At 34.4% G+C, this 12,409-nt stretch overlaps 1 protein-coding gene across 2 annotated transcripts in view; it reads right to left on the bottom strand.

The window, feature by feature from the left end:
* The window catches only part of BANK1 (B cell scaffold protein with ankyrin repeats 1), a 376,917-nt gene that overhangs the window by 53,447 nt on the left and 311,061 nt on the right, over positions 1-12,409 (bottom strand). For both annotated transcript variants that reach the window (XM_066384875.1, XM_066384876.1), the window contains exon 8: positions 883-961. In XM_066384875.1, the coding sequence (XP_066240972.1) occupies positions 883-961 (79 nt within the window). The remainder of the gene's footprint in view (positions 1-882; positions 962-12,409) is intronic.

Below are 12,409 nucleotides of genomic sequence, written 5' to 3'. Positions count from 1 at the left end.
TGAAAAAAAAAATCCATTCATTGACAAATATCTATTATTGGGGGCAGAAAATAAACCTCCATTGAGAGCCACTGTGCTACTATAATAATTCAGGGGGAACTGATGACAGCGTGGACTAGGAATAATCACAATGAAAAAGAGAAATGGCTGAACGCTGGTTCTATTTTGAAGGTAGAGTGAACAGTATTATCTGACAGATTAGACGTGCAGTGGGCGACAAAGATAAAAGCCATTAGTGACCAGGGTTTTTGGACCGAATTGACCAAGGATGGAGTCTTTACTGTCTGTAATGGGGAAGTCAGCAAGTGGAGCAGGTTGGGAGTGGCAGGAATTAGGATTTCCAAATTTGGAAATGTTAGGTGGGAGATGTGTATCAGACATCTTGGTGAAACAAGCTGTCGTAAATCAATGTAATCTGACATAATGGGCACAGTGATATATATCTACAAGTACTCTGAATTAATCTTCAGACACTAGATTACAGAATTCCATCCTTCTGCAGTCAGTGAGGACTTTAGGGAGCATCCTCATCCAATCTTCTCATCTCCTAGCTGAAGGAACTAAGGTCTGAAAAGAATGTGACTTTGTTTAAAAACAGAAAACCAATCATAAAAATATAGTTGCTAAATAGTTAGAATATTTACATCAACCTGACTTGTGTATTTTCTTTGGGTAGGAAAAACCAGTGTTTGTTTATTGAACATTGAACTTAGAACTATTTAAATTAGCAAGATAATTTACTAATGTTTCTATCCTATTATAAATTAAAAGTCACTTGGTTAATTCCTTTTTCATGCTCTCTTCAGTTTTACTTTTTCAGTTACATATATATAATACAAACATTACTTATATACATTATACATAGCCTATAGAAACACTTACTGGGAAAATATGCAGAAAGTGCGGTAATATCTTCTTCATAGTCATGCTCTTGCTTATTACTTATACTAATTTCTTGGATCTGAAAAAAAGTGAATATAATTTTCAATAATATGCATTAATCTATTATAAATAGTCTTAGAAGTTAGAGGGTGTTATGCTAAATAAAGTCATACAAAGACAAATACTGTATGATTTCACTTACTTATAGAATCTAAAAACAAAATAAAACAAATGGATAAACAAAACAAAAGCAGACTCATAAAAATGGAGAACAAACTGATGTTTGTCTGTCAGAGAGAATGGGTGAAAAGGTGAAGGGGGATATAGTAAAAAATAATGTGAAATGTTTGCACCGTGACAGATGGTTATTAGACATGGTGTGCTGTTGTGGAGACAAAAACTATTCGGAGTAGCAAACCTGTCGTTTGGTTCCTGTTACTCACACAGGGCACCACTTGTGATGACAAAAGCTATTTGGAGACCAGTGAAATGCACTGGGGGGCAATGAGGAGGTAACAGTCCTGGTCAGCAGATCAAAGGACTGAAGTCCCATCCTTAGTTTCACTCAGATATTTATCAGCAAGTACAAATAACTCAAGGAAACACAAAGAAGTTCTCAGGGGGGTGAAGTAAAGTGCAAGGAACATGCTTACTCCTAATCTCTGTTCTGAGAGCCTAAACACTTTCGTTGCTAAATCTTATCCTGCTGTTTTGCTATTTCCAGCATGCACTGTTTCAGTACAGGGTCGGAGAAGCCCCTTGACTCTCATCTGCTCAGGGCTTTTACCCTAGGATGCCTTGCTGTCTCTAATTGCTTTCCTAACTCTACATGTTTTCATAGCATGTTCCCACAGTGTGTTAATCACATCATACGATAAATGTTGATTCACTACGTTGTACACATGAAACTAATATAATATTAGGTGCCAACTATACTTTAATAAAAATTAAAAAAAATTATCTTGACATTTGCCTGATTCTCAGTTCTATAAATAAAATATCCATTATAAACAATAAAATCTATTAGTTAAAGTGCTCAGTGTAATAGTCTAACCCATACAAAGTCCGTGCAGTACACACTGTTTAGTAAAATTAAAATAATTTATTATAAAAGATAAACTAAAATAAAAACTTTCTGTTAACTGACATATATCATATAAAGTTACATATGGTTTTGGTATCTAGTACTGTACAAATTGATCATAATATTCTGATTTTGAGGGAGTGAATAAAAGCAATCTTCACATAGCAGATGTTTTCTAAATCTTTTAATGAGATTCTGAAGATATTCTAATTAGCCCAAGCTTGCCCAACTTTCTACCATGTTAATTATAAATTATTGTACCAACGTTAAAGCATATGGTGGTCTGTGAAATGAGAATAAGAAGTCATATATGTTTAAAGAGTAACAATTACCCAGTAATATTTTATATATTACCAAAAATAAATGATGCAGAATTGTTGATAAAATTATAAAGATTATTCTTACTAAATGTTAAGAATAATAATTAATGTTATACTAAAGCTATGATAAACAGAAAATAGAGTCTCAAAAAACTTTTCAAGGGCATACTGTAAAAATAAATATCTTAGCTCTCCTTTTATCTTTTAAGAGAATTTGCTTCTCCTTAGGCTATATAGGTATACAGCCCAAAGCAGATTCATATAATCTCATGAAAGTTTCTTTATATGTTGTAGGATTTAGATCCTGAATGTAAAAATTAAATAGGAACAGCCCTAAAAACACTTCATAAAAGTTTTCATTCAATGTCTCTGGTGAAGTGAATTATAGTAGAATAGTGCAAATTTTTACTGGGCTGAAGCATCTTGAAGAGTAAAAGCAGTGAGAAATGGAAGGCATCATGTATGTAGAGTTCCCTTTCAGAAACATTGATGTTAAGAAAACTTACAGAACAACTTTGCTTAAGATTTGCTTTTCAAAAAATGAGTTAAAATTTTTGGCGAAAGAATTATTTAAGGTAGGCAAGGGCTATGAAGATGGCAGGTGTAACATTTCACAGTACTGGTTTACAAAATACTGTTAAGCAATGTGAGATACACAGATATGAAAATTTCATAATCCCAAACCTCAGTATAAAATTAGTGGGGATGAGAAGAAACATAGAAAAGGCAAAATGAAACATTCTTTAAACATATGTATATACTTGCAAAATGTTATAAGACAGAAACATGCAATCATTTGCATTGCATTAATAGACTGGAGAACAATTCATATCAGGTGATATTCAAGCTGAGTCTTAAAGGATAAGTAGAGTTTTAATCTGTAAAAAGAAGGGAGGGAGCAAATTCTTGATCAATGGGTAAGCATGACCGCAACGGCAGGGCGACTTGGTAAATAGTTCATTTTGGTTTGATTAGGTTGCATAGAGGAATATATTTGAATCACAAGATAGGATAGTGCATTTAGGTTTTATTTTATAAAGTTTTAAATACATGTCAGTATGTAACTATTTTCTAAGAAGTGGGAAGTAGCATGATCCTGCTTGTATTTCAGAAAATTAATTCCAACAACAGTGGGGTAAGAGAGAGAGGAAGTTATTTTAATAGTCAAGGTGAAGGGTAATGAGGATAGTGAAAAAAATTGAATGGAGAAAACAGATTTAAGAAATATTTAATGTCACTCCATTAAATTTAAGTTTAAAAAAAATCAAGGACATGGGGTAGACAAGATTTTTTTTGTTTGTTTGTTTGTTTTTATTTGCTTCAGTGGCAGGACTGAAGGCCAAGGGTCAAATAGGAATATGGTAAGTATTTGTTTAGCACAATGACATCTGGCAACCAGTTCTAGTGCCCACATTTCTCCCTCCCTCCCTCCCTTCCTTTTTTTTTCTTTTATTTCTTTTCTTTTCTTTTCTTTCTTTCTTCCTTTCTTCTTTTTTTTTTTTTGAGAGAGAGAGAGTCAGAGACAAACAGATAGGTGAAGACAGCCAGGAAAGAAGAGAGATAAGCAGCATCAAGTCATAGTTTCAGCTCCTTAGTTGTTCATTGATTGCTTTCTCATATGTGCCTTGGTAGCTCCAGCTGAACCAGTGACCCCTTGCTCAAGCCAGCGACTTGGGGCTTAAACCAGTGACCACTGGGTCATGTCTATGAACCACACTCAAGCCAGCAACCCTGCACTCAAGCTGGTGAGCCCACACTCAAGCTGGATGGGCTTGTGCTCAAGCTGGCACAATTAACCTTGGATTTTGAACCTGGGTCCTCAGAGTCCCAGGCTGATGTTTTATCCACTGTGCCACCACCTGGTCAGGCTAGATGTGAGTTTTAGGTCAAGATATAGTATCAACATTCTTGAGTAGCCTTTATATTGCTTCATATAACACTTGGAAATATATGTTAAAGTGGATATATGGGTATTAAATAGTGAATATTCTAAATTTTTTATAAAGTTAAGCAGTTTACCAACTTGAGAAAACAGAAGTAGTAACTGTATGGTGGCCAAATAAATTATTAATTTGATCAACAAGATTTTTGACTATGAGAACAGGTTGATAGAATTAAGTTTCAGAATAACTAGGTGCAAAGTCCAAATTAGGTTATAAGATACCAAAAAAATTGCTTAGATGCAAGCAATTAAACATCAAATTATAAACTACATTTAATCAAATTTTACTGTATTTCTTTCTAAAATATGAAGGATCTCAAACAAGTTGTTATGAAGTTAAACAGATTAATTAGGTATTAGGTGTTTCTGAACAATAAATATACTAAAAACAAAAGCCGTATACTTGTTTCCACAATTTAAAAATAAAGTTAGATGGAGAAGAGACAGCAGAAGGAAGGAATTTAGTGAAAAGATAGAAAAAAATGTCAGAGACAGGAGGATATAATCATATAAATTAAAGGTTAAAACTAAGAGCTGAGAATTATTCTTAATCAATATCCCTCAATTTCAGAATAATACTCAGAACTCACCTAAAGCATCTTGAAGGGGAATCAATTGCTGATATAAGAGACTTTACTAACTCAAGAAACTAGTTCTGAGATTTTCTTACTATGTAGTTTAGACACATCATCTAACATTTTCAAGCATGATTACCTTGGTTCATCAGTCAATAAGTATCTGTTGAATATATATATGTATATGTATATACATATATATAATCTTCTTAGGATTCTGAACATGTAGTTAGAGAAAAGAATCTTTTTTTTTTTTTCATTTTTCCGAAGCTGGAAACGGGGAGGCAGTCAGACAGACTCCCGCTTGCGCCCGACCGGGATCCACCCGACATGCCCACCAGGGGGCGATGTTCTGCCCCTCTGGGGCGTCGCTCTGTTGCATCCAGAGCCATTCTAGCGCCTGAGGCAGAGGCCACAGAGCCATCCCCAGCGCCCGGGCCATCTTTGCTCCAATGGAGCCTCCGCTGCGGGAGGGGAAGAGAGAGACAGAGAGGAAGGAGAGGGGGAGGGGTGGAGAAGTAGATGGACGCTTCTCCTGTGTGCTCTGGCCATGAATCAAAACCTGGGACTCCTGCACGCCAGGCCGATGCTCTACTGCTGAGCCAACGGCCAGGGCCAAGAAAAGAATCTTAAGTATTTGGTTTGACTAAAGAATACAGTAGATCCTGACCAGGTGGTGGCGCAGTAGATAGAGCATCGGACTGGGATGCAGAAGACCCAGGTTTGAGACCCCGAGGTTGCTGGCTTGAGTGCGGGCTCTTCTGGCTTGAGCCAAAGCTCACCAGCTTGGACCCAAGGTCACTGACTCAAGCAAGGGATGACTCGGTCTGCTGAAGGCCCATGGTCAAGGCACATATGAGAAAGCAATCAATGAACAACTAAGATGTCTCAACAAAAAACTGATGATTGATGCTTCTTATCTCTCTCTGTTCCTGTCTGTCTGTCCCTATCTATCCCTCTCTCTGACTCTCTCTCTGTCTTTGTAAAAAAGAAAAAAAGAAAGAAAGAAAAAAGAATACAGTAGAAGATAAGAATGAAATCACTATAGGTTGGAATAACTAAAGCTGGAATTTACAGTATGGGTAGAATTATAGAGATAAATCTTAAATATAGTCCTCGCAGCTAATGCCTGCTTTTTGAGCTAATGAATGAATGAACAATAAATGGATTGGTAGAAGAGGAACGAATGTGGATATTCTTGGTAAAGAGAATGGTGCAAGAAAAAGCAAGATTGATTAGATCATATGCAGAGATCTGAGAGCAAAACTACCCAATCAAAGCAGCAGGTAAATTTAGAAGAGAACATGTGAATATTGAAGGGAAGAATGGAGTTAATCTTTGCTTATTATTCCCCAATTTAGAGTACTGGAAAAGTCTCTAGATGATGATAATGATCAAGATTACTATTAAATATACCATCTATAAATACATGTAGGTTATAGAGATTAAGAGTTTGAGTCCAGAAGCACTGTCAGACACCTTATTCAAATCTGATGTTTCCATTTATCACCTACGTGAGCTTAAGCACATTCCTTTCTCTTGATCTTGCTGGATGTAAAAATAGGCATGAACATATCTTACCTCACATGGTAATTGTGAAAATTAAATAAGAAACTACATATCAAATACTTAGCATAGGGCTAACATCTTATCTTTATTAACATCATTATTTATTACAGAATGAATTTTACATAGCCCTATTTTTTCATAATATTAATATTTGTTTATGTCATAATTTATATTTTGTTAAAAGATGTAATGAAGATCAGTTGTGTTCAAATTGGAATATAAAGAATAAAAATAAAGACCTCAAGATAGTATGTATTATTTTTGTAGCTTACAATGATTTAAAAAAATTATCTCTAATTTAAGAATGAGGAATCACAGAATATATGTGATGATGAATCAGAGCTAGACCAATTAAGCTAATAAAAATTAAGCAGAGCTCCTGGGTATGATTATATAGGCTGTACAATGAAATTCTCTCAGGGCATCATTCCCATAGACTATGATTTATAAGGCAACCTGTGGTCTGGTTATCAGCTGGATTGGTGAGGAAAGAAGTCTCAAATGATTATATAGTGTTTAATTCTCAAATGACTTATATTTGATTTACAGTCTTGATATTACAACAAAGACTTGTTTAGGCTAATATTAAAACTAGTTTTCTTTCTTCCAGCATAAAATAATATGAGAGAAGACAGGTGAGAACCCAGAAAGGTGTTTTATACCTGGAGCATCAAGAGTAAGGAAGGAAAATATGGCCATGAGTGAGATACAAAGTAGAAGGATGAGTAGTCAAAACTGATTAAAGAACTTGACTTTAATGAACTATGAACCTTGTAGCGGTGACAATGGCTACTCATAGACCAGATGAAGTACATCAAGGGGCCGAGGGGAGGCAACAGTCCTGGACAGCAGGTTGAAGGACTGAAGCCCCATCCCCAACCTTACTCAGATATTTATTAGCCAGTACAAATAACTCAAGGAAGCAGAAAGCTGAAGTGCTCAGGGGGTGAAGCAAAAAACAAGGAACATGCTGACTCCTAAACTCTGTTCTAAGAGCCTAAATATTTTTCATTGCTAAATCTTATCCTGCTGTTTTGCTATTTCCAGCAGGCACTGTTTCTAGTATGGGATCAGAGAGGACCCTGGATTCTCATCCCCTCAGGGCTTTCACACTAGGATTCCTCGCTGTCTCTAACTGTTATCCTAATTCTGAATGTTTTCATAGCATATTCCCACAGAATCTATGTTTGCTGCATTTATTACTTTAACTCTGATTTTTTTATTCCTATAAAAGAACAAAAGCATATACCTGACACCAGCAAAAAGCTTTGCTATTAACAATTCTAAAATCTTGAAATCAGTTTTAGTTTCAAAATCATAATTTTTAAAAAAGTAAACTTCTGTAAAGGAAACAAAATAACACTATGTCAAAAGTATAAATCATTATCCCATTCTAAATACTTCAATCAAAGCAAATTAAAAAACATGCTTTCATTTGGAGGAAAATAAAATAAAAATTTAATAGTGGATGAATTTACATGTTTCCAAGTTAGCAAACTAGACTTATTGAAGAGGTAACCAGGTTTACATTTATGTTGACTATTACTAATAACCATATGTTTTCTTGTCTGTTGAGCCTTTGATAATTTGAGTGAGGGTAAAAAATAGCAAGTAGAAAAAAAAGAAAGCCTAGTAATGAAAGGCTAACATTGTCAATACCACAGTAGTTGGACATTTAATTTATCTAAAAACAGAGGAACAAGTGGTTTCTGAAATCCAACTCAGAAGCAAACACAAAATACCACTTAGACACCAGGCAATTTCTGACAAAGATTATACTCCTGAGGTGTTAGATGAATGTTATTTGATAAATTAAATGAGAGACCCTTAAGTTTATATTATTACCATCTGAAAATAAGTGATTTTTGACAAATTAAATAGAAAGATTCTCAAAGCTTATATTGTTGCTGATCTATTCATTCCTATTAGATATTTACATGGCTAAAATAATCCCTAGATTCCAGCTACAGAATATAAGGATTTAGTTGTATTGATCAGAGCATTTAAATCATGAAAGATCAATAGCTCAAAAAAAGGTGAATCATAAATTAATGATGATATGGTGAAATAGAAATAAAATTTCTAGCCTTAAACCCTTAATTTGATGGTGGGTGACTATTTAGGAGAAGCTTTTCCCATGGGAAAAAGTTGCTACAGATAAAAGTATATAAAAATAGTTATTTTATATATTGTATTTAATATGTTTTATATATTGCAATACCCATAGTGCTCTAAATATTTCTTCCAATTTAAAAATTTTATATTAAATTATGGAGTTTAATTAACATTATCAATAACATTCAGTAGCAAACTAGTATCTATAATCAGAGATACTGCTTTTATATATCATTTTGCAAAATCATTCTTTAGTCAAATTTCATGGCCTTCCATCTGAAAATATATAGCGGTCTATATTTCAAACTAGAAAAATCCCTCTCAAAAGATACATAAAGGTTGTCTGACCAGGCAATGGTGCAGTGGATAGAGTGTCGGCCTGGGATGCTGAAGACCCAGGTTCAAAAACCCCCAGGGTCACCAGCTTGAGTGTGGGATCATAGACATGACCCCATGGTCATTAGCTTGAGCCCAAAGGTCTCCGGCTTAAGCAAGGGGTCACTGGCTTGGCTGCAGTTTCCTGGTCAAGGCCCATATAAGAAAGCAATTGCCTGACCTGTGGTGGCGCAGTGGATAAAGTGTCGACCTGGAAATGCTGAGGTCGCCGGTTCAAAACCCTGGGCTTGCCTCAAGGCAAATATGGGAGTTGATGCTCCCAGCTCCTCCCCCCCTTCTCTCTCTCTGTCTCTCCTCTCTCTCTGTCTCTCCCTCTCCTCTCTAAAATGAATAACTAAATAAAAAAATTTAAAAAAAAAGAAAGCAATCAATGAATAACTAAGGTGCCGCAACTATGAGTTGATGCTTCTGATCTCTCTCTTTCTGTCTCTCTGTCCCTGTCTGTCTGTCTGTCTGTCTGTCTTAAAAAAAAGTACATTAAAGTAAAACTAAAGATAAACTTCATAAGACAAATTTATTTGAACTTCATGTAAGGTTACATACTCATAGAGCTACTTCCAGAGAAGAATGAATATTCTCATATGTATCAGACACATGAATGCTCAGTGAATAGTTTTGCTATTAAAAGCCACCATTTACTCAATCCCAATTTACCAGATTTTACTAAAGTCAGTCATGATAAGATTTTTTACCATTCCACTTAGCTTTGATGACTACATTGGCAAGATGTACATTTTTAGATCTTTGCCTAAATACAAACCTATTTATGATAATGTATTATATAGAGAGTTGTACACTCAAACCTGTACTATTATATTAGCCAATGTCACCCTAATAAATTCAACAAAAATTAAAAAAGAAACATTATATAAAAATTCATTTTTATGTACCAAAGACAACATAAAACTATAGTAAAATAAATTTTATAAGTTGATAAAAGAACAAAACTTTTGAAAGTAAATTTGTATTGCCTTTAATGTAACATAAAATGGAAAAATTTGTGGTACAGGAAACAACATTGTTATATATTAAAGAGATACACTTCCTCCATATCCACATGTAACATTAAAATGGAAGAGAATCAATAAAACCAATAAACTCACTTTAGAAGAAATACATAATTTTCTTTAGCTCAGAATTCTAAAAGCTTTTAATCTGTAATAATAAAATAAATTTTATTTTGTGAAGGCCCCAACAAAGACATTAAGTGTTCTTCTTTTTACATTCTATAATTACTGAAAAATGAGCCTCATTTCACTCTATTCTGCCAATGGGAGTTGCAAACTATCTTGCTGTAAGGTAGTAACTTAGCATTTTTAAGCTTCAAGTGTCAACATATGTAAAATGATTAATGTAATACACTGTATCAATAAAACAAAGAACAAAAACCATATGATCCTACCAATAGATGCAGAAAAGGCATTCAATAATATACAACATCCTTTTGTTTAAAACATTCAACAAAATGGGTGTAGAAGGAAAATACATCAATATAATAAAGGCCATTTATGACAAACCATCAGCTAATATCATGTTAAATGGTAAAAAACTGAAAACTTTTCCTCTAAAATCAGGAACAAGACAAGGTTGCCCACTCTCTCCACTCCTATTCAACATAATGGTTGAAGTTCTAGCCAGAGAAATCAGATAAGAGAAAGATATAAATGGCATTCATATTGGGAAAGAAGAAGTAAAGGTTTTACTTTTTGCAGATGATATGATTCTGTATATAGAAAACCCCAAAGACTCGACAGAAAGGCTATTAGGAACAATAAACTAATTCAATAAGGTCACAGGATACAAAATTAATATACAGAAGTCTACTGCTTTATTATATGTCAACAATGAAACTTCAGAAAAAGAACTCAAAAAAATAATCCTTTTTAAAGTTACAACCACAACAACAAAAATACCTAGAAATAAACATAACAAAGAATGTAAAGGACCTATATAATGAAAACTACAAAGCATTACTAAAGGAAATTGAAAAAGATACAATGAAATGGAAAAATATTCTTTGTTCATGGGTAGGAAGAATAAATATAGTTAAAATGGTCATATTACCAAAAGCAATATACAAATTTAATGCAATTCCCATCCAAATTCCAATGTCATTTTTTAAAGAAATGGAATAAAACATCATCAGGTTTATATGGAACCATAAAAACCTTGAATAACCAAAGTAACCCTATGGAAAAAAAAACAAAGCTGGAGGCATTACAATACCTGACTTCAAACTATACTACAGAGCCATGATCATTAAAACAGCATGGTACTGGCAGAAAAATTGACACACAGACCAATGGAACAGAATAGAGAGCCCAGAAAAGAAACCCATATATATGGTCAAATTATCTTTGATAAAGGAGCCAAAACACACACAATGGAGAAAAGTAAGCCTCTTCAATAAATGGTGCTGGGAAAATTGGAGAGCCACACGTAAAAGAATAAACTTGACTACTGTTTGTCTCCTTGCACAAAAATTAATTCAAAATGGATCAAAGACCTAGATATAAGATCTGAAACAATAAATTACATAGAAGAACACATAGGTACTAAACTCATGGACCTTGGCCATAGAGAACATTTTATGAATTTGACTCCAAAGGCAAGGGAAGTAAAGGCAAAGATAAATGAATAGGACTACACCAAACTAAGAAGCTTCTGCACAACAAAAGAAACTGACAACAAAACAAACAGACAGCCAACTAAATGGGAGAGGATATTTTCAAACAACAGCCCAGATAGGGGCCTAATATCCTAAATATACAAAGAACTCACAAAACTCAACAACAAACAAGCAAACAATCCAATTAAAAAACAGGAAGAGGACATGAACAGACACTCCTCCCAAGGAGAAATACAAATGACCAACAGATATGTGCAAAAATGCTCATCTTCACTAGCTATTAGAGAAATGCAAATGAAAACTACAGTGATAGAAAGAAAAAAAAACTACAATGATGTATCACCTTACACCAGTTAGATTGGCTATTATCAACAAGACAGGTAATAACAAGTGCTAGAGAGGCTGTGGAGAAAAAGGAACCCTTATTCACTGTTGGTGGGAATGTAAAGTAGTACAACCATTATGGAAGAAACTATGGTGGTTCCTCAAAAAATTTAAGAATAGAACTACCATATGACCCAGCAATCCTTCTACTGGGTATATACCCCCCAAACTTGAAAACATTGGTACATAAAGACACATGTAGCCCCATGTTCACTGCAGCATTGTTCAAAGTGGCCAAGACATGAAAACAGCTGAAATGTCCTTCAATAGATAATTGGATAAAGAAGAAGTATTACATATATACCATGGAATACTACTCAGCCATAAGAAATGATGACATAGTATCATTTATGACAACATGGATGGACCTTGATAACATTAAACTGAGTGAAATAAGTAAATCAGAAAAAGCTAAGAACTATATGATTCCATACATAGGTGGGACACAAAATTGAGACTCATGGACATAGATAAAAGTGCAGTGGTTACTAGGAGGAAGGGAGGGAGGAGAAG

Source organism: Saccopteryx leptura, chromosome 5, assembly GCF_036850995.1.
Source record: "Saccopteryx leptura isolate mSacLep1 chromosome 5, mSacLep1_pri_phased_curated, whole genome shotgun sequence".
NCBI lineage: Eukaryota > Metazoa > Chordata > Mammalia > Chiroptera > Emballonuridae > Saccopteryx > Saccopteryx leptura.
This window is presented reverse-complemented; position numbering and strand designations above follow the sequence as displayed.